We start from the raw sequence: 23,510 nt of genomic DNA on the forward strand, positions 1-23,510 counted from the left end.
AGATTGCATATGCTTGCTTTGTTGCACATGTGGTGCAATGTATTTATGAGATATATATGTGATAGTGACAGTGTGAGCTTGTGAAATGGGACCTGTATGCAAGAAGCCAGTGATAGAAATGGAGGGTTGGTACCCAGAACCGGGTACTTTCGAACTGCACCCATCAACAACACAGGTTTTGCACATTCCTCTTTCACTAAAGACCCATTTTTTTTTACAATGCTATGCACATTGCGGCCACCAAAAGCGGCAGAAGGCAGCTATCCAAGACCACTTACAACTCACTACCTATGTGCCAAGGACACTACTATTACGAGATGCATCATCCGTGTTCATGTAAATTAGTATATTGTTAAATTAAATGAAATATGATCAGTGTAGTGTTTCGATAACAGGGATGGCAGAAACTGGTGAATGGGATAGTGTAAGTTCTCAAATGATTTTTTTTTTCTGTATTGTTTATTTAAAAGATTATTTGAATAAAATGTAGAGGTTCGCTAGTAGCTATGCTTTTAAGTTTTGTGTTCTATTCATATGAATATTAACTAAATTGTTTGTTTTCGTTGCACTAGGACAAGAAGGTTGAATGTCATTCAAAGAGTTTCAAGTTGGTAATCCGCGTCAGAGAAATTATAAATCTGTAAGTGATGTCCATTAATTTGATTTTGGATACATATTTATACCTTTTGAGCAAGGCTCGAAATCTTTCGAGGAAGCAAGTGGGCAAGCCACTGAACTTTCTTTTTCCCTTTAACATCTGTTCTCGAGTGAGTCACACACAACCTCTTCGATGTTTCCATCTCAGCAACCGTCAATGTAAATGGACCAGAAGCAGGACCTTTTGTGTGACCCAGCAAGGCTTCCTACAGCACAAAGTAATTTTTTACCGCAATAATTGTAAAGTCAGCACTTCTTCGAAGGGAATATCAAAAGTGAGCAGTTCTATGTCACGGATTAAAAGCACTTTAGACTCTGTCTCGAAGGCAGTTGGTGGTACACACAATGAGCTGATTGCCCGAATTGCTCGAGCCAAGGCTAACTCTGACAAAGTGGGGAAAACGCCTAAGGATATTGTTCAGTCGAACAAGGACGTTGCTGCAAACCCAATAGTCGCAGTTCAGGAAGAGCCAAACCAGACCAGAGACACATTTGAAACCAATGGTAAACATGAACTTATTTGGCCAGGTGGCCATAGTACTCCTCTAGAATCTATAAAGGACAGTTCAGACTCAAAAGATGCCCTCTTCCATGTTAGCTACTTTGCAACCAACTTTGGAGAAACCTACAATTTCTTAGCCACCCATATTAACTATTATTTTGGTGCAGATATCACAATGGCTCAGGAGAAGAAAGCTAATGTTATTCTAGCAAAAACGAATGATGGAAATCTAAACGATGCGCCTGCATGTTCCACAACGGACGTTCAAAATGGGCCTGATGCAGTATCTCCGAATGCATTGGTGGGTCAAGAAGCAACTGATGCCGATCATGGAATTGCTGACCCTTCGACAACCACTAAAAAGAGTATTTCCAATTTCCTTTCAAACTCATCTGACAGTGTCCAAGCGTTTGTGGATAGCTACTTGGGTGGGCTTGTCCCCAAGAGGCGGTCTGAAGCAAAAAGTGCATTGGAACCCCAGAGTAAAGAAGAAGAAAACATTGAGGTTGTAAATAAGGGTGACAAAGATCCCGCCAAAGAAAGCAAAGCTTCCGAGGATAAAGCAAGGCGACTCTCTCTTCAACGTGAAAAGGCAAGTCTGGATTACATTTTCATTACTGTGCACTTTTTACTTGCTTGTTTATCTGGATACCTTTTTCATAGTTTTACCCATTGTTCTAACCTTTTAATGTGCTTTGTGAAATGATTGCAGAAAACAGTGCTTTCTTTCTTATAATATTCTGCAATATGTATTTTGTATAGCGGCCTCTTAATCCAACGATTAAAATCTGATAGACGGTTATAATAATTGCAAAAATTAAGAATAATGAAATTTAAGAGTTGCTCAAAGTTTCATGAAAATTATTCATTTAAAGTTGAAAGGCAAAAATAAGCACATTTTATATTTAATAAAAAAGATAATGCAATGGATGAAACAAACGCTTTCTGGGAGAATTATGAAGAAATGCGTCTATACCGTTTCTTACATTTGTAAGTAATGTTTATTCAGAGGGCTCATGGAATGGCCAACTTAAAGTAAAGGTGGTTCTTTTAAACAAAGTGTCAAGGTGGAACAATGTTCTAGCCCTGAGTGTACCTCTCTTGCCTCTGATCCATAGACTGTTCTTCCTGGTCCCTACTGTGTCCAGGAGGGGTTTTTATCACCATTTGCCAGTTCTCTGGAGATTGAAGAACGTCTGGATCCTTAATGCTCCTTGGAGTGACTAGCTTGATGCAGTCTTCCACCATCCAGAACCCCAAAGACTAACTGTATGGCCTAAACTGTATGGTTTAGGCCATCTGCATGCAAGTCACTCATACCAGGCATCTGTGAAGGAGTTGGGAGGACACAGTGAGGAGTCATACTCTGCAAGTATCCCTGTTGTCTCTACTCTTCCAATAAGCTTTGTGACCCCTTCACGTTCCTCCTCCTGGTTTCTGGTCCTGCCTAGTGCTGACCCAGCTGCCCGAACCGGCTTAAGGTAGCTAACTGGATTTTGCTACTGAATAGGGTCTCTCAGGGTTCTCTTTGTAGCCCTTCTGCTCCATCTAATGGCTGTTGCTGTGTTCTCTGGCTCTCCCCTTCTTTTTGATTTCTGCCCCAACCTCCTTTCTGTTGTCTCCTCCTACTGCTGCTCTGCTATGTTCTCATCCTTCTTCTTTCTGTCCTCCTTCATTCCACTCTTTCTTTCCTCACTGCCACCTCCTTAACTCCAGATGATGGTGTCCTTACTATCCTTTCACTACCACCTTCGCTTCCACTGGTCACAGCCTCTTCCTAAGGTTTTCACTTCTCTCTTCCTACCCTCTTTAACCTCCTTTGGGTACTGCCTTAGCCTTGCCCCCTGATGTTACCTCAATAGCATCTCCGCCACAGTTTTTTTGACCTCCACACTCTTATTACTTCTGCCCCTGGGCTCCACCTCAATACAATGCCCGCCAACAGATGTTATCACCTGTCCCTCTGTCTGCCCGGCTGCCACCACTTGAGGTCAGCTCATCCAACTTGATACTCTCTTCACCACCTAATAGTAGGACCTCCTCTGTAGCAATGTACTCACTTGATGTTAGCACTGCCTTTTCTCTTATCAGCCTCTTCTCCCCTACTACACATCTGTCTCTCTAATACCTCTTCCATCTATCCCACTTGCACTCCTTCCAAACCTCACTGTTCTCCAAACCTGAGCATTCTTTTCACTATTTGATTTATTTTCCTTTCTCTGAGTGCTTCCCAGGGCTGTGTCAGTTAATGGCTGCAATTTAATGCCACACACACATATGAGCCAGCTTTATGCTGTGGTACAACATGTATTCATTGTTCACGACTTGTGCATACGATTTACGGGCCCACAGGGTTTGGGCCCCGCTATGGAGACGGGCTCGTGGACCTGTTGGATAATGTGGTGTGTAAGTAACCTGAAGGTGTCTCACCCGCTAGTCCCCGGGTATCTGTCATCCAGGTGGCCAGGACAAGGCCATCGCTTTTGGATCCTAAGGGTGGGCCAGTGCAGGAGGATCGCCTGGATGAGGGGTTCTTCAGGGAATGGGACACTGATGGTCCTTCCCTATAACACCTTTTCCCCATCCTACTAGGTAGGATACTTATGAACTCAGCCCCCACCCCCTTTTCCCGACACAAACACTTTCTCACAGTTAGCTTACCATGAGGAAACCAGACCAACACCAGAGCCGTATACCTGACTTCCATCACACCCCACACGGATAAAAGGCAGGGCACGAAAGCGCACACTGAGCAAGACAAAGCATACGAGGAAGCAGCATTTCCAAGATGGCAGTTTAATGCGAGAAGAAAGACAGCAAGACCAGAGAGGGTTGCAAAGAGGGAAGTGCCCCTGACCTTTTCAGACAGTTATTTTCTTGATCCTTAGAAAATAAGAAACCTTGGACTAAAGCTGAAGATACCTGCATTGTGTCAGCAGTACCCAGGGCTCTCCTGCGTCGATAACCAAGGCGGGGAGGAGCGTTTACCACTGTGGTACTGTCCTTGGCTCCTACAGCAAAGCAGCACCAGTAAAGACAGCACAGCCAGTGAGTCAGAGAGACTGATACCAGACCAGCCTGTGTTAGAACCAAGGTTGCAAGTGGCAACATTGTATGAAAAAATCTAAAGAGAACAGTGTGTGAAACGTATGTGACTAGTAACGTGAATATAATTAAAACCCAGAGGAGGGACTGAACTGAAGTCAAGAAAGATACCGTACACAGTGGTCCAGTGCCACGTGGGTGCTCATTCGAAGGTCTCTGTTAGGTATCCAACTGGGTGACAAATGTGAAACAGAAATTGTGAGATTGAAGTGGCCCTGCAACTGGTCAAGCTAAACCCGCTGCACATTTAAAAGTCTTCGATAGTTTAATGCAAACTGAAATTGGTCTGAGCCCCACTGAGGGAGACTAATTGTATAAGAGGAAGGATTTGAGCCCGGCTGAGGGGGATCCAGGGTGAACAGTGAGTCACACGAGGAAAAGAATATTCTCTGAAAATTGTAATGAGGGATCTGAGCCCGGATAGAGGGGGATCCAAGGTAACGAACATTGTAAGAAAAGGGATCTGAGTCTGGCTGAGGGGGATCCACGGTGAAGAGTGAATCACCTGAATAAAGTACTTATAAGGTATAAGAGGAAAGGAACTTTGTGTTTTGTTTTGGTACATGAGACCCTCTGAATCAAGAAATTTTGGTAAGTAAAGAGACTTGGGCACTGTGATGCTGGAAATGCTTTGGAGGCACAGGGCCTCGCTGTCCCTGTCCTTTTCCGGTACTTCTTTATCATGTGCTTTCTGTGTTCTTTTCTGCACAGGAGTCCAGTGGAACACCTGGCAGTGCAGCTCTTCCTCTTTGTGGTTGTGGTGAACAGAGACCCTTGGGATGCCCTTATGATACCCATGGGTGGGGATACAACCCCTAGTGTATGTGTTTGGGCACCTGTGTGTCGCCCACAGAGCTGGGTATGGGCTGGTGACAGCTTCATGCTGATATGACAGGATCACTGGGTATCCTCCATTTTGGGATACCCAGAGCCTGGCTGTTTGGTGGAAGAAACATATATGGTATTGTGGAAAAGTCCAGTCCAGTGACTGTATGTTGTTGGTACACTCTTGGGGTGGGACCTGTGTGAATAGTGTGTGACCAATATGCATTTTATGTTATAGGTGTCTGGTTTCTGTGTGTGTGACACAATGAATGAGACAGCCCTGCCTGAAACTGACATGAATGCAGTGTGATGTGCTGAAAGGCTGGGTGCTTGCCCCAATGCACATTCCTTCTTATGGGTGTCTGGGTGGAAGTGAATGGCCTGAATTCCTTTGAGCTTGATTGGCTGCCTGCCTACAACAATGCCCTTCTGTGTGATTGGCTAACTGAGCCTGGCGCAGCCAGGGTGAATGAGGGACAGATGTGTATATCTGGGTATCTCTCACTTATCAATTTGTTCAGAAGCTGAAGTTGAAACTTGAAGCTCATCCTTGAAGCCCAGCATGGAAGAAGTAGATTGCTGCTGCATTTCCTTCGAAGTAATCTAAAAGCTGTCGAGTCTGTTGAGGACTGATCCGAGAGAGGACCTGGCTCGCAGACCTCTTCCTGAGCTATGAGGGACCATCGTGAAAAAACTGCTAGCAGATAGCTGTTCTTCATCGAGGCACCCTGGAAGCCAGTTCTGTGAGTCAGACACCCGGGGAAGGGGTCTGCCAAGAATCCTAAAGAGAAGCGTCTGGACATCAAGGCCATCTAAGTCCATTGATGTCAACTGGGGGTTTGGAAGATTTCCGTGACCGCTGGAACCCAGTCGTATTGTGTTGCCCAGAAGCAGGGACATCTTGACGCCGTGCTGCTCTACGCCGGGAGTCCATAAAGCTCCACCATTGCCTAAGAACATTTGACAGAGGGCTCCCATGCCATCACCGTCGACCACTTTGTCCCACCGGAGAACGTCAAGGTCACCGGCTACCGAGGAAAGTCAGCTGGTGGGTTTCCTGCCACCAGTAGCCGACAAAGCCGTCCCGAGGACACCGCCTCAGTGAAGATCCGGGGTCGAGCCCGTGGTTGAGTCCCGATAGTCGAAGCTATCCCGATGTACGTGTTGCAGATGCAGCACCGAAAGGCCAGAGGACCGCCGAACGCAACGCCCGCTGCCGGGCCTGCATCCACCACAGAGGCTTATTTGTGGCACCGAGCACTTTGAATCGAGGTTTACCGCACGCCTCATCTTCCCAGGACTTCCACAATCGATCGTCGAAGAGCACAGCGAAGGTCAGAGCTAAAGTATCACTGCAAGTGTTCCACTTTTCCTCGAGGTTCTCAATGCCCCATGGCTCCCGCTTTAAGGGTGGGGTTCATCCTCGAAGGATACCGTCAACGAACTGCCGAAGAGACTCTTCCACTTCAGGTACATTGGGGTGGTTGAACTATTTTGACCAGGAAGCAAGACTTATTAAGCATTTATGGATTGGGCTTTTTAATACTTTTATTACAGATTGCCCAGGTGGGGGGGATCCTCATTCAGAATTGTGTATCTATAGCCAAAGAAAGCATTCTGCCATTGTTTAACCCTAACCTACCTTCCTTCCTTATTTTCTATGTTGATACACCTTACTGAAAGATGTGTATGCTCTATTATAAACTGCCAGCATTTGATGCATTTTAAAGGAATCTGAAAGTGTGGTACCACAAGAGCATTGTATAGATTTGCCAATATAGAATTACCAGGGTACAAACTGTGTAATTGAATTGTGTATGTATATATATATATCTCTGAACCTTATTTTTATATAAAGAACTGTGGTAGCACATACCATAGTGTGTGGACATTCCTTTGTGGGGGCAAGGGTCTCACTGTACTTAAGAACCAACCCGCTTCACCTCCTGAGAAAATAAGCCTTGGTTGCTCATCCGTAGCTACCATATAGAGAACTTTGGCTGGGGTGATGTGTGCCTCTGCTCTGCCATATAGAGGGCAGAAGTACAGATACCCCCCCGCCCAGTCTTTACTGGCACAGAAGGCCCTGATGCTGGTAATGGAACTGTATCCTCTTGCAGAAGAAGCCAGAGTGTGTGCTTTGCTCGAGTGAACCGCCTTGTCCTGTGCTGAAAATGTGGGGAAGGGAGGCCAACGGCCTGAACATCCTGACATATTATTTTGTGAACACTTCTTTCTTTTTCATAAACACTACCCCACACTATTTGTATTTAGAGGTAAGGATTAGCAATAGTTTTTTTAGTATAGGCCCTTTTATTTTGATGAGACTCCGCTAGAACTGCATTATGATTATTTGATGATGGTTGTAGCTTGCTCCCATCTGAAGATTTAGGATTAGATAGACATTTATCACACCCTTTTTGTAGTTCAATAAACACCCTTGAACTGTAGTCACTTGTGTCTGTTTTACTGTTGATACCATGCCTTTCTTACAGGGGCCTGTGAGCATGCTCCTCTGGCTTTGGGAGAAGGCTGGACCAACTCCTCTTATTTTGGGTCTTGCTGAAGGGAGCTTCGGAATCTGACATACAGGAACACAACGGTTTTTCCCTGCCATGCATTGCGGACCAAGGGAGAGTGATGTGATGCATCCAATGGAGTTAACACAGATTTCCCGGCGGTAACCTCCTCACATGTGGCCAGTGGACGGCAACCGCTACCTGATCCTGACCCTGACTCTGGGGGCAGCTATATGAAGGAGGATTACACGGGAGGAGACAGCCTCGGGGGAGATGTCATGGCTTCATTTGGTGAGCTAGTCCACCATTTGCCCATGAAGAAAGCCCCTTGATCCCAATACTCTAATGCATCTATACCCCCTTTTACGAAACATAGAGAAACCTTTTCCAAAGCCCTTTTGACGAACCTTCCATTCCTGGACAAAGGGGTAAAAGCTCCAAGACTGGTTTTTTTCAGCTTTAATTATCATCCATGTAGAACTGGCTCATCATTTAGAAGAATTGCAAGTAATTTGTCGAGCAATTCGCATCAGTCACCATCAATGGACTTCACCTCCCACAATTACCCACATACTGGAACAAGGAGAAAGCAAGGAGTAATACAGAGCGGAAACATCCTCAAACACAATGATAATGATGTGTTATTTATATAGCGCCTTTATCCAAAACACTTTACAGAGCACATATTTACATACAATATCACCCAACTGAAATTGGTACTCATTTATCGACCTCGGAAGGATGAAAGACTGAGTTGGCCTTGCCAGGATTCGAACCTGCAACCTTCAGATCATGCTCAGATCGCAGCAGAAAGCGCTGAACCCGCTGAGCTATTTTACCGGCAATGGTAAGACAATGAGCATGGTAGTCGTTTTCACAATGGTTTAAAAAACCAATTGCAAGAAGCTGCTGCTGTTTGGAAGAAGTTCTACCTCTCTGCGAGGCATGTGGTCCCTTGGTGCACAGACCGGTGTGGTGTAGCCAAGGGGCCCGTCAGCAAGGAGGCAGGGAAACGTTGCGCGAACAGGATGTGCCGCAGACACTCCAGGAACAGAGGGAAGACTCCTGGGCGTTCGGCAATCGGAGAAAGCAAGGCTTCACTTACCGGGACCTGAAAGGCAGGCGTGCTGACGGGAAGCCGCGAGAGGAACCGGAACAATGTGGAAGTAGTCCAGAGTGGAAAGCGGGCGGCAAAGCGGTGCCACGTCAGCGCAAACGAGACCGTAGATGCCACACAGAGCCGGTGTGTGAACCCAAGCAAAGTGGGGCTGCGTTTCGGCGACCGCGCCAAAAAACATTTTGTAAACTTTAAAGCCACAGAAACCGAAACATTGAAAAGACTGTCTGCAAACCAAGAAGGAATAGTGCAAATACGAGCCCCAGCCATATAGGAGAATGTGGAATGGAGTTTTGGGGGAAACCAAGACCAAATGCTGTAAAAAAGAGATATATTAAACCAAAGAAGATATGTGCAATTGTGGAATTAAAAGAGGAAGTGTTTACCTATGAATGTGTGAAAACTTGGCAGGGGAGTAAACCAGGAAGTCACAAGTACATAAGAAGCCCTGGCAGCGGAGTATACCAGGCAGTTTTAAAACTACGAAGTCCCAAAACAGGACTGTGTTATGTCAAAAAGGAACTTTTGAAACAAAGAACTACAAGGCTAAGGAGCTTTGTAACAATAAGGATTGTTGTGCGACAAGTAAGATAGAAAGGACTGTTTGACCACAAATCTTTTGCATAGTGTTGAAGAATCCAAATAGTATTATTAATAAACCAAGAAAGACATCAAGAACTGTTGCAACATTGACGTTAAGGAAGAATCCAGTCGTAGGGAATAATCCTCTGGAACCAAGGTTTGCTCCTCTTGATGAATTCTTGTGTTGAAAGGATTAATCAATCTGAGACGAAATCCAGGAGAAGAGAATTCCCCTGCAACGAAAAACTTATTTTGACTTTGGAATACCATTTTGTAATTTGAAATGAGAAAGAAACCAGGGGAAGAGAATCACTCTTTGGAACCAAAGCTCTTTTATCTTGGAGGACCTTTATGTTGGAGCAGTTCTGTGTTTCCTATATGAACTCTTTCTGCAATCGCCAGGTTAAAGATATTTCCCTTTTTCACCTTCTAATTCGGTTTGTAGTGCGACAGTCAGGATAGAACAGTTTTGATTTTGACATCCTGACAAAGACAAACTCTCAGTTTTGGTTTTAGGTAGGGAAATCCCTCTTAGAGCAGGGTCGGAGAGGCATTTTCCCAACACATTCATGTAAATAAAAGTTTTTAACCAAAAACATGGCAACTTTCTGTCTGGCTTTTCATTTGTGACTCCTCACAGGGACCATAGGGGACCTTCCCATACCACCCCTGGTGTCATCCTCTGGCTTGAGGAGGCAGTTACAAACTTTAAAAGAGTTAGATTTCTGATGATACAAAGAAAAACAAGTGAAATAGCACTAATTTAATGACATTTTCTGAGTTTGGCTAAGGGGAAGATTTATTTCTGAATTGCTAAATCAATCAGAAATCAGCAACACATTTTAAAAGAAATGCATATATTTTAACAGATTTTGATTTAGTTAAAAAATATAAATGTACTTATTTTTACTTTTGTCATTCAATGTTTACAATAGATTAACATTAATTTCCATAAAATTATTTTTGCCTCTGCATTTTTCCCGGGCTTCATTTTTTGTCTGAGTAATTTGTACCTAGGTATTGAAGTAACTTTTCTTTAGTTATACTGAAAGATGTTGTAATGAATGGCAGCCTTCAATACCTGTATAAAAGCTGCAATAGTTGTGACCTCACAACCCACCTGTAATAAGAAAATGACATCACTACCGCTCTGTAATCTATTATTACAGATGGCTCATGATATTACAATACATGTCACTTGAGCCAGCGCAGAGCAGAATTCCGTTCATTCTGGCACTTGATTAAAGGAATGGTTCGCCCAAAAAATTTTATTGCCCAAAAAGATGGGCAATAATAAAACAAACATACTCGCACTTTTTTTTTTTTTAGTTCCTATGTAAAATTTGGAGCAATTCAAGCTCAAAAATTGGAAAAGCAAGCACATGGCCGCATCCATTTTGTGAAATGGATGCCCGCCTCTGCTGGCTTTTGCTTTTGCGGCAGTAATGAAGGAAAAGCCAGCCAGCTGTAGTAAACAAAAGCTACCACTGGGTGGCATTTCCTTCATTGGTGCTGGGACTCGGAGGACGCGGACCGGAGACTACAGGCAGAAAAGCTGCAGCTGCATCTCGGTAAGTGCTATTTATTTATTTTTTTAAAATAAGCACTAGCTGCAGTTTCTTTTCTAAAAACTTAGAAATAAAACCGCAACTTTAAAAACGTATTTATGTTTGCGGTCGCTTTTGAAGCAACCGCAAACATAAATACAACGTTAATGTGTTTGAAAACGCTGTGGTTTTTCTTTCTAAGTTTCTCAGGCTCCTCCGAGCCTTAGGAGCCTGAGAAATTTAGAAAGACAAACCGCAGCGCTTTCAAACACAACCGCGTTGTGTTTCTGCCTGCCGTGGCTATCCATTTGGGTCTCTGGTGCTCTGGTGTGTTTACATGCTGCAGTGTTTCTGCCTACAGCTGATTTCCCATTTGGGGCCCGAGAGCCCCAAATGGGAAATGGTAAATGCTGCAGTGTTTCTGCCTAAATCTGCTTTCCCATTTGGGGCTCTCGGGCTCCCCGGGAGCCCGAGGGCCCCAAATGGGAAAGCAGATTTAGGCAGAAACACAACGCGGTTGTGTTTGAAAACACTGCGGTTTTTCTTTCTAAGTTTCTCAGGCTCGGAGGAGCCTGAGAAACTTAGAAAGAAAAACTGCAGCGTTTTCAAACACAATAACGTTGTATTTATGTTTGCGGTCGCTTCAAAAGCCACCGCAAACATAAATACAACGTTTTTAAAGCTGTGGTTTTATTTCTAAGTTTTCCGGGCTCCTCCAGCCCGGAAAACTCAGAAAAAATACCGCAGCTAGTGCTTATTTAAAAAAAAAAATAAATAGCACTTACCGAGATTCAGCTGCAGCTTTTCTGCCTGTAGTCTCCGGTCCGCATCCTCCGAGTCCCGGCACCAATGAAGGAAAAGCCACCCAGTGGTAGCTTTTGTTTACTACAGCTGGCTGGCTTTTCCTTCATTAGTGCCGCAAAAGCAAAAGCCAGCACAGGCGGGCATCCATTTCACAAAATGGATGCGCCCATGTGATTGCTTTTCCAATTTGTGAGCTTGAATTGCTCAAAATTTTACATAGAAACTTAAAAAAAATGTGGGCGAACCATTCCTTTAAAGCCATGACAAATTCCTTTCTTGTAAAATATCTTTATGGGACACTTTGCAGTGATTAACTGATAAGGAACTGTTTACGGTATTATTTTTGTTCTGTGCACTGCAAGAGTTTTATTTGCTACATTTGTATAGCACAAAATGAAAACTTTATTCAACTGCTTAAAATATTTTTCTGCAACACATTGAAGGCTGCATATTCGGGTTTTTTAAATCCAAACACATTCTACACAATTTTATGAAACAACAATTTTATGAACCAACAAATGGAAGATCTCTTACGTTAGGTTAAGCAAGATGCCTGGTATTATGCATGAGGCCAGCTATTAAAGGGGATATAGCCATGTATTTATAAGGAATAAAATATCCACTATTTACTTAAAAAGCATATTGTGTGGTACGTAACCTTATAAATGAACTCTGCCTTCAGCCTCATTCCCCCTATTTGGTTGCAGAACTCCTCTGTGACATGCAATCTCCATATAGCCAGGGTACGGCATCCCATATGTAATACTTGAAAGCCCACAGTAGCTATACAAAAAGCTGTACCGTCATTTCCTATTACAATCAGTACTCCACTGTAACAACTCTGAACAGTTGTTATGATTTCGCAATGTGTCCTGCCATAGCCAACATATAGTTTAAAAGCCAGCTCCCTAAGCAGAATTTCAGCGTCCACCAAAACACTTGTTTTCCTTCATTCTCAATTACCTTACTCCAGTCATACTTCTTCATTAGTTGATTAGAAGACAGCTAGGTTAGCATGTTTGTTTAATGTGCTGCTGGTGCTCGCACAAGGAAATCCAATATTTTATCTGCATTTTACCACGTTACCGAGCACAAATTCTGCTTTTAATTGAATTAGTATTAAATAACTTAAATATTTGCAATGCTTTTTAAGCTGTACATTGTGTCAACCCCCCAAACAGCACAGATTCTAAATTTGGCCTGCAAATCACAAACTGAATATCTCTTGCATCGGAGCGAGCAAGAGATCCAAATAAAGGAAAATGAAGGTTCAGCCATGTAGTATAAGGAATAAAATAACCTGTATAGAATATCTAAAAGCATGTTGCAAGACATCTCAGGGTTTACTGTCTTTATATGAAATAAAAGATTTGCTGCTGGGCCTTGTTTCTTTAGGCTTTCAGTGGTTTCGGATCTTCTTAGTGACGTGCAATATTTGTATAACCTACATTAGGGGGTATATTGTACTATATAACGGGGTACAAATTGCAAGTGGCATGTTACTGGCAGGTTTCGATTTCCCCCTACAACCCAATTCTTCACGCACACACAAACACACACTTTCTTACTCGTCAATTAACAATAGTCAATGGATAGTAGTGTGTTTTAGATTTTGAGGCCTGTATAGAATATTGGATGGGCAAGGAATTTATTTTGTTGATCCTGTGATATTTTAGGATAAAACTATATTAACAGGAATATTGTCGGAAGAGTCATTCAACATTTACCGTCTTTGTTTCAGATTATTGCAAGAGTGAGTGTGGATAACCGGACGCGAGGCTTAGTCCAGTCTCTCCGGAGGGCTTCTGATCGCAGGGTGTGCATCAACCGGATTGAGGAACTAAGTTGTCATCTTCTGGAGTTTCCAGAAACAAGAGGAGTAGCTGTAAAGGTGAGGACTATTCTTTTCTGTGCACTTGGGTCATACAGACTGACATATCAGGTTTTAGGGAATGACTTCTGGCATGGTCAATGGTTCATACTACACTCGCTTTCAGTGTTATGCTTTTTCATACAACCTGAGTCTGTCCCCTGCACTTATGCACCAGACTTGGTTTTATTGTAATGTTGAGATTGATCCACAAATCTAAAACAAGTTGATGTGGTAAATGGACTTCTGTTTTGAGACAATTTACCAGATTATGAGGGTAACGGAGCATCTGTATTCTATGTAATAACCAAAATATTCCAGCTGAAAGAGACTTTGAACCAAACACTTCAAAGCAAGGGATAAAGACACAGACGTTCAAACTTTATGGATTGTGTTTTTCAGAACAAGCGGCGGTGAGGGGGTCAGTAATATCAGACTAACGACTAGATCTAGTTTTCTCAAGGTTTGACATTTTATTTTACACAAAAATTGAAAATAAACCCTAATTAAACCTACTCTACCAAGGGATTCCCTATCTATTCTAGGATCTGAGGAAAAAACTCCTAGCATACACAAAACGAACCCTCAGACTAAACAAGACAAACATTCAAAGTAACATATAAACAACATAAATTAAAAGGGTCATCAAAGAACCAGTGTCTGGGATGACTTCTACTTGTCCTGGGTAGATCTTTTTCCCTCGGGAATGTCCCAAAGTAAATGTTCTCCAAGGAAAGGAAAGTCGTAAATCAAGTCTTAAAGTCCCAAAGAAATAAAAGTTCCCAAAAACAAAAAATCCATTGGTAACTGTTCCTTCTTCGCTTGATGAAAAGATTCCCTTTCCAAATTCCACAAAGGAAACCGCACCAATGATATCCCTGGATAACCTCCTTCCAGGAAACAATTGGTAAAGTTTAAGACAAAAGTACCACTTCTGGCTAGCAATAACTAGTCTTGTTGTATCTTCTGAAACGTCTTTGAATACAGTTTGTCAGGATGCTTCTTCTTAGCACTTGCTTTCTCTCTAGCAACTCTCTTGTGCTACTGATACTGTGTGAGCAGGCTTCCTTGCCCCACAGTTTGCTTCTGCTTCTGCTACATTCAAATAATAATGTTCTGACAAAAGTATCAACAACCACAGTTCTACTGCTGCTAGTACAACTTTGTATTTTAGGCAACTTCAACAAGACTCTTCGAACTTTACAGGTTGGCAAGCAACTCTTCTCTCTTGCATGGCAAGAAAGGGCAGCCTCTTTGCCTTTCCTTTCTGCTTGCAGCTACCAGAAAATCTGTCTTTAGCTCCCAAACTGCTTTTTCTTAACTTGAACAGTCCCAGCTCTACAGATTTTAATGAATTCTTTTTAACAAGTACCCAGCTCCCTTACCCATCTTCATATACACCTTCTTGCCTCCAGTAGTTACCCCAAGGCTGTATGGCCACTCTTCCAGCGGATAACCTTGTTACTCTTGTATCTGGACTCTGCATTTACAGCAGCTTCAGCATCTTTAAAACAATGCTGTTCAGTTTTTAATTGAGCTGGTTTCACTTTAACAGGGTTTGATCTACTGGCTTGGTTAATAGTTGTTCTTCGTTTGGCTTCAGAAACTTCTACGACTACTACATAAGTATTCAGTATGTTACAAGGAGTTTGTTTCTCTGTACAAATTAAATTAGGTACACGCGATTTTCGTTTTTAGAACTACCACTTTAAAGTTGTGCGTTCCCTCTTTTCAGTCAGCGTTATGCTTCAAAAGAAATTGGGAAACAGTTTCATGTATGCAACGTCTTTTGATGTTAAATGTGCTTGTACTATTGCAGGAAAGTCAGCTTCTACCTTCATAAGAGTTCCCAGCAACGTTCTCCTCTTTAATAGGAGACACGTGACCGTTCGACCTCAGTTTATAGCGAACAGTTGGAAAAATAGAGGCTTTCTCTTCACATGGGTACTTTAGCTTTGATGATATAAGATGGTGATACAATTCCCTTGTTAAAATGACTTCCCAATCCTGCGAACAACTTTCTTTTTTTTCTTTTTGCATTTGTAGCAGTGCACTAAACCCTCGGGTATCTAGGCGCTAGTTACATTAGGGAAAAGGGAAGCGGTGTATAGGTAAAGGTAAACAGGGAAAGTAGGAGGCGTACATTCAAGACGTTAAGCAGTAATACAATGTCTTGGCTCTGGTGAGCTAAGGCGAAAAGCCAAGTTTTCAAGTTTCTCCTAAAGGACCAATAGGAGGCAGGGTTGCATTCTCAAGAACAGGAGATTGTTCCACAGCTAGGCAGCGACTACAGGGAAGGTTGAGCCTCCTGCAGATTGGCAATTGAAAATGGGCACGTGGTCGTATGAGGATCTTAGTGGGCGAGAGGGGGTGTATTATTCCACGCGCTGAGAAAGGTAGGCAGGTGCAGTTTCAGAGAGGCACTTGTAAACGATGGAGAGGATCTTGAAGTTGATTGACTCTCAGATCAGCAGGCCGTGGGCCTCTTTTCTTGCTTCTGAGACATGGGGGTGTTTGGTAAGGCCGAAGGCAGCTCGGAGGGTATTGTTTTGGATGATTTGTAATCTTTTTAGGTTGCGTTCTGAAGTGCCAGCAAAGAGGGCGTTGCAATAGTCCAACTTGGCCCCAGTGATGGCTCTGGCAATTGTGAGGCCATTGGGTATGGAGAGGAAAGGCTTTCTGGCGTTAATCAATTTGGCTGTGTAGGCGGCAGTGGAGGAGATGGCGTTAACTTAACATGAGGTCTAGTGAAGCGTCCACATAGACACCCAGAGTTTTGGCAGCGGGCGAGAAGGATATTAGGTCGCCGTCGATGTTGAAGGAATTGTAGGTCGGATCCAAGTTGCAGAGAGTGGTGGGGGAGCAGACAGTGAGAATCTCAGTTTTATCGTCTAATCATAGCATGTGTGTTGCCATCCAGTTTTGGACGATGTTGTAGACTGATTGATGGTAGCGATGTCTTGGTGGTAAGAACCTGAGGGGGGGGAGGGGATTTGGTGTCATTGCCGCAGTTCGTGCAGGAGATGCCGAGGACATCCAGGTGATGGAAAAGGGGTTTTGTATAATTGTTCTACAGAGTCAGGGAAAGGCAAGAACCTTGGGGGACGCGCAGGTAACTGGTGTGGGTGAGGCAGCATGATCGTCTATGAAGACCCGAGAGGATCTGTCTGCTAGGAAGGATTTGATCCAGTCAGTGGCTGCAGGGGAGATGTTTGCTGTGATGGTGAGATGATCAGAGATAAACTGATGGTCAATGAGGTCAAACACAGCCGAGAGATCCGGCAGGAGAAGCAAGGCAGGTTTACCTGTGTCTTTGATGTCGTCTAGTTAATTTTTCAGATCGAGCAGGACAGTTTCCGTACGATGCCTTCTGAGGTAGCCTGATTGATAGGGGCCTAAGATGTGGTTGGTTTCAAGCTATTGTACTTGGATGTGGGCTGCAAGGTCGAGGACCTTTAGGATGAAGGGCACTGTTGTGATGGGACAGTAGTTGGTGGGGATCACGGGGTAGAGGACATTTTTTTTAGTAGTCGGATGATCCATGCTTCTTTCAGGGATGCTGCAACAGTTTTTGTGGAGAAGGAGGCATTGATTATGGCTGTGATGAATGGTGGGAGTGACTCTGCTCAGTCTTCGATGATGGGGAGCCGGGCAAATGTCACCTTTGCCACGGGATGTCTTGAGGCTTTTGATTATGTTGGCTACTTCCAGTTCTGAGACGGGGTGGTGAAAGTCAAATGGTGTTGAGGATGAGGAGTTTGGTGCCACAGGGGGAGAGGAGGATGGTGATTTGGCGTGGATGGCTTGTTGCTTGGAGTGGATTTCGCTCTTTCTTGCATGCGAGTGCAAATTAAGCTGGCTATAGTTACCGGCGAGGTATTCTTGATGATTTGGAGTATGGAGCTTCCTTCACCGACTTTACAGCGGCTGCGGGCTGCTTCTACTTCTCAACTTAATTTCTTCTTCTGCTCCTACTGCTAAGGCACTCTTAGGACCCACACCCCTCTGCAACATAGGTTGTTTCCGATCCGGCCTCATTAATGGAGTCTTCCTTTCTCCAGCTTCCCTCAGCTTGCTTCTACACACAGGCCTTGGGTAGATGCACGACTTCAGCTCTGCATTCACAGCAATTAGGTGTACCTGGAAAGACTCCCTGTTTCTCCCAGTCTCTTCCAATGCTGCCACAGCCAAACAGGGTTTGTGAGCACAGTACCAACTCAGAGCCTGCGGGTGAAATCTGCTCTTCCTCTTCTCTGGCGTCCCTTCTGTGGTCACACTTCCTAGTGAACTGCCAGCATAGTGCTCTGCTTCTTCTACTGCTACCTTTGCAGGCCTTCCAGCTTCTTTCTACTGCTCCTTCCTGTTGCAGCTTTTTATGTCCCTCAGGTGAGTTAATTGGATTTAAGTACAGGCCCTTAGGACTAATTGCCTGACCTTGCCAAAAGCTATTAGGCCTGCCTGACCTTGGATCCCCCGTGCCTCTTCAGCCCTCTTCTTTGTCACAGTCCCAGGGGGATTGTGGGACATGTAGTATACTTCAGAGAAATTTAGTTTTCTTCTTTAAAAGGTTTAAAGGTGATTTGTCCTCCCTTGATATTATTGAAGGAGGAGTTATAGGGTTTAACCTTTTGAGAGTCAGATGGGACAGGAAAAGTCACTTGTTCGCCTTTCCTTTTGTCATACTTTTGATCTTGTGGAGGATATGGGGATTTAGAGGTATACAAGATTGGTTATTGGGGTTCAACACTATACTGAATCACTTCTTTAGAATGTACCTTTCCATCCTTGGTAGGAGGTCGAGATATATCAAAATGGCAATAAGCCAATTCCTAAGTCTGTGGTAAGAGTATTCCTCTTCCAGGAGAAATACTGCGTCTCACCCTGCTAAATCTCCCCGCCGCCCTGGGCCTTGTCTCCACCCAGGTGATCCTACCTCCGTACACCACCCCCAAGATTGGGATCAGGAAGCGTCTGACCTCTCGAGGCCACCTCGGTGGAGACTTTAGGCAGGGATCTAGTGGGGGATCCGCAGGATTCTCCACACAGCCCCACCACCTTAATAATGGGACAAAGGGGAAAATGTATTACAGCAAGCTGTCGATCAGTCAAAATAATCTATTAACCGTTCACCATTACACAACACACACATTTTATCAAATGAATCCAATAAAATGCTAGCTTGACATTAAAACATGTCACTAATGCTTAACTTCTGTGTTTCCATTGCTTTTAACACATAATATGACAGACCATTGTGGTGAATCTGGGGGCTTCCTCCCTTCTTTCCTTGGCGGAGCAACCCTGTTTGAGGCTAGGGAGGTGAGCCTGCTAGGCAAAACCCTCCATACAGGGTTTGGGAAAGTGGGACCTCACTGGGAGTGACTCCCCTCAAGGGGACAAGGACTCTCAGTCCCATTGGGAACTCCCTACAATGAAAGCAGTGTCTGTATATAAGGGAATCCAAGAAGAGGATGTTTCCTTCAGCCATGAAACTCACAACCATGTAGAAGTGCCTTTACTTGTTTGTCATAAGACAATTCTAGTTTCTCTGAACTTAACAAACCCAAATCAACAGCATGCCCCCTGTAAGGGTGCAGAAGGAGGAGACTGACGCGAAGGTGGCATGGTTTTGATTATAGACTTTTATTTCTAAGGCAGAAAACCTCACTGCCCGTTTTTCTATGAGAGGTTCCTCAAACTAAAGGAATTTTCAGAAGGTCCATCAAATCAAAGTTCCACCGTCCTGTGTCAATTCCTACTCTAACTCTAACACTGTAACAAAAGAATAAACAAACAAACAGTAATTCCTCCAGGTGAACAGTGTCCAATAATTGTTCTTTCTCAATGGAAAAGACCAGGGGAAATGACTCTCTGCCCCTGGCTCACAGGTTTCACCCAATTCTTTAGCCAATGCCCAGGAGAATGACTCCCTTCTCCTGGGGGACACTTTGCAGTTCCCAGTAGAACCAGAGGGAATGACTTCCTTCCACTGGTGTTGCTTGGTTCAGTTCCCAAATATGACCAGGGGAGTGGTTACTTCATCCCCTGGCTTCTCTTTGGGGTCCCAACCCTTGTCTGGTGGTCAGTGGTCTCCCAACTGGGATTCTCTTTACGGTTCCCCACCCTTCTCTGGTAGTCAGTGGTCTCCCCATCTAGAGAAAGTGACCCTCGGATGCACTGTATCTTTTGCACAGGATCCCAGACCTTCCTGGCGTCTCTCTAGGCCTTGTATATAGTTCACTTTCCTTCAGGGTGTGGTCGTTGACACTTCCCTGGTGGTCAGTGGTTTTAGGGTGACGAGGAGCCAGCAATGAGACGCAGACACAGAGGACTCATTGTTTTGGTTACATATTTTTATTAAATGAAAAGAGGGGTGGGAAATGCCTCGCTATCCCTAATCTAGGAGGTGTTTCCCTACCTCAACCAAAACTAATGGGTCTGTCCTTTGTCAAGATGTCCCAAAGTGAGAATACGTCCTGTGTCTGAACTCCGATTCTGACCCTCACACTCTAAAACTAACTCTGAGGTGCAAAAGATATTGTTTTTTTAAACGTGTGCAAATGTTGTGTTATGTTCTTAGTTGCCCATATTATGAGTTCCCTGTAATCATACTTTACAATAGAATGTATCCGTGTTCTGAGTTCCCTGTACCACATTCCACAATAGGGTGTATTAGTGTCATTTAGAGTGTTTGGTTTGAAAGGTTGACTATTGGTATGTTTGAGTTTGCAGCACATGCCGGGGCCCTGTTGGCTTCAATAAAGGAGCTTGTTTAACTCACCCAACTGTCAGCCTTTCAATGGCGATGAGGATCTAGGCATCTTAAAGCCCATGGAGCACAAGGACAGCAGCTGCCAGTCGCACAGAAGGCGATGGGACCAAGAGGACAGCGTCAGTGAAAAAACAATATAAGTGAAGGAGAGGTCGGTGGTCCCAACAAAGCTCCAGGGAGCCCTTCCCCAGAAGGAAGGTGCGCCGCAAGGAAACCAAATTAGTTGTGTGCAGGAAGACAAAGCGTGCAACTCCACGGGCACATGACCCGATCAGAGTAAAGGACCTTAGAGTGTGCCACGCGCAAACCAGAAAGAACGTTGCCAAGAGAACGGAGAGATCAGCACAGCGTGCGGTGATCAGTGGACAGCAAAACTCGCAAAATAGCACAGCACAGCGATTACTAGCAACACAGTTCCACTGAGTCACTTCAGAGTGAATCAAATATTAAAACAAGCACAAAAAAAAGTGCAGTACTGAATAATAGGTAAGCACAATGGCCATGGCCACAGTGCGTAATCCCCCACCACCACCTTTCCTAGCAGAACCAGGAAACCCCCCAATAAGGTGGGAAAGGTGGAAAAGAATGTTTGACACTTACCCTGTTGGCAATGGGGGGGACACATTTGCCCCTGCAAGGAAACATGCTTTGATATTACCCAATTTGGGAATTGAAGGAGGTTGTGTATTTGAAGGTCTGTCAGAACCCACAACTGTAGTTTCGAGTGATTTGGATGACTTCACAAAAACAATCAGGATGTTACAAGAGCACTATGTGCCGAAAACAAAATATAACATTTGAGATGCATACATCTTTGCAGAGACAAGAGTTTGCAGAACCAGTGGAGGGTTATGTGACTGACATACGCACCCTTAGTCACACTTGTGAATTTGGACGATTGACAAATTCTCTAATCAGAGATCAGTTAGTGAGATGCACAAACAATGTTAAAATTCAAGAGAAATGATTGGCTAAAGATCTGTCACTTGAACAAGCAGTGGAGCCTACTTGCAGCATTGAACAGAGCGCTCACTAGATGAGAGATATGAAAGTTGAGCAAGGAACTAGCAATATTTGTACTCTGAGAAACAGAAGAAGCAACGAAAGAAGGAAAGAACTACGTTGTTTTAAATGTGGTTACACTGGACATGTGTTCTCGAGCCTTTTTTGCCCGGCGAGGACTGCATCTTGCATAAAATGTAAAGGCAAAGGACACTTTGCCAAATTGTGCAAGGAAGGGTCAGTGAATACAATTGAACAGACACCAACCAAGCCAGGACAAGAAGTGGTACAACTGTCCTTGACAGAAAACAAGAACACGAATGTCCGACATGTATTTCAAATCTCAGCTATGGGCGGAGGAAAAAAGTACCTTCAGATGAGTTTCGCATCAATGGGAAATCATTAATTATGAAGGTGGACAGTGCTTCCCCTTGGACAATTATCTCTGGTGAAACCTTCACAAATGTCATTGGCGGAAGAGTACGAGACTTACTGGAACATGACATTCAACCGCATGGTTATGGAGAAGTTGAAATAGGAATGTTTGGAAAATTCAATGCTGAATTAGAATATAAAGACCGTAATTGCACAGCAGAAGTGTTTGTAGAAGAAAAAGGATCATCCCTTTTAGGATGGGACGAACAAGCAAACCTGGGTATTTGCATTCAAGCAAATTCACATGAACCAATAGCAATCGCAGAAGTTCAGGACAAATGGGAGAGCACATTCCCAGAAGTTTTCTCGCAGATGTTGGGAGAACTCAAGACGTCAACCAACTGCATAAAACTGAAAGCCGACGCCAGTCCAGTAACACACAAAGTATGTCCAGTACCTCACCACTTGCGAGAGAAACTGAAGGAAGCATTGGACACGTTACTAGAAAAGGACGTTATTGAAAGAGTGGAAGCAACTGTTTCTAGTGGTACTGGTAGCCAAGCAAAATGCAAATTTGAGATTCTGTGTAGATCTTAGGTATTTGAACAAAAATATTCTAGTAGATCGACATCCCCTGCCAGTGATCTCGGATGCCTTGGAACTTCTACAAGATGCTAAGGAATTTACAGTGATTGATTTTTTTCTGCCGCGTATCATCAGGTACCATTCGCACAATCTTGCCAAGAACTTGCTTTGTTTATCACACCTGAAGAACCTTCAAGTACTTCAGGATGCCCTTTGGTTTGCCTTGGGCGGCCGCTGTCTTCCAGAGGGTAATAGAAAAGGTTCTTGAGTTTGTAGAGAACATCCTAATATTCCAGGATGACAATTTGGTATACTCGCTGTTAGTGGAGGAACATGACAAGAGGGTGAGAGAAGTACTACATAAACTAAAAGAGGCAGGATTAATTGTTCAGACAAGCAAATGCAAAATCCGAGTGCAAACTGTGGAATATTTGGGACATAACATTTCGGCAGAAGGGATTATCCCAAAGCACAGTCTGGTTGAGGCGATCTGGTTGGCTCCAGAACCAAATGACAAGTAACAATTACGTTCCTGGGATTATCAGAGTACTACCACAAATTTGTTGAAAACTTTGCAATTTTGTCCACGCCCCTCAGGTTGTTAGTAAAAAAGGGTGTGAAGTTCACATGGTCTAAAGAGTGTGGAGTAGCATTTGAAAAAAATCTAAGAAAATATATCTAATGCTCCTTAGTTGGGATCATTTTCAGCTAAAAGTAGAACATTCCTGAATGTTGATGCTAGCATTTTAGGATTAGGTGCCTTATCTGTCAAAAGACACTTGCACTAACATAGCCAGGGCCATAACCGGCTCGCGTCTTGATTACTGCAATATTCTTTTCCTTGGGACCTCCAACAAAAATCTTGAGAAGCTCCAAGTAATACAGAATAATGCCCTACGCGCTGCACAAGGCATTGCCAAGAGAGAGCACATCACCGCTGCCAGAAAAGCATCCCACTGGCTCCCCATAAAGGAGAGGATCCTATTCAAGGCTCTTAGCATCACCCACAAATGTGTCCATCTTGCCGCCCCAATGTACCTTTCCCAGAGGATCCACCTGGTCTCCTCCACAAGACCCACTAGATCACCCCATGCCAGCATGCTCTCAGTACCTAGGGTAAAAAGGACCAGAGCAGGGGGCTCCAGTTTCCCGTACCTCGCTGCCGTACACTGGAACACCCTCCCTAGCTCCTTGCGCTCTGAACCCTCACTGACCGCCTTTCGGAAAACCCTGAAAACGACCCTGTTC

At 44.0% G+C, this 23,510-nt stretch overlaps 1 protein-coding gene across 1 annotated transcript in view; it reads left to right on the forward strand.

Annotated features, from left to right (window-relative positions):
• Positions 1-23,510, forward strand: part of PNPLA8 (patatin like phospholipase domain containing 8) — a 188,887-nt gene that overhangs the window by 26,384 nt on the left and 138,993 nt on the right. Inside the window, exons 2-3 of the mRNA XM_069627957.1 lie at positions 573-1,751; positions 13,400-13,549. Coding sequence (XP_069484058.1) covers positions 648-1,751; positions 13,400-13,549 — 1,254 coding nt within the window. The 5' untranslated portion in view covers positions 573-647. The remainder of the gene's footprint in view (positions 1-572; positions 1,752-13,399; positions 13,550-23,510) is intronic.

The sequence above is a fragment of the Ambystoma mexicanum genome, chromosome 12 (assembly GCF_040938575.1).
Source record: "Ambystoma mexicanum isolate Mex_15411 chromosome 12, UKY_AmexF1_1, whole genome shotgun sequence".
Lineage (NCBI taxonomy): Eukaryota > Metazoa > Chordata > Amphibia > Caudata > Ambystomatidae > Ambystoma > Ambystoma mexicanum.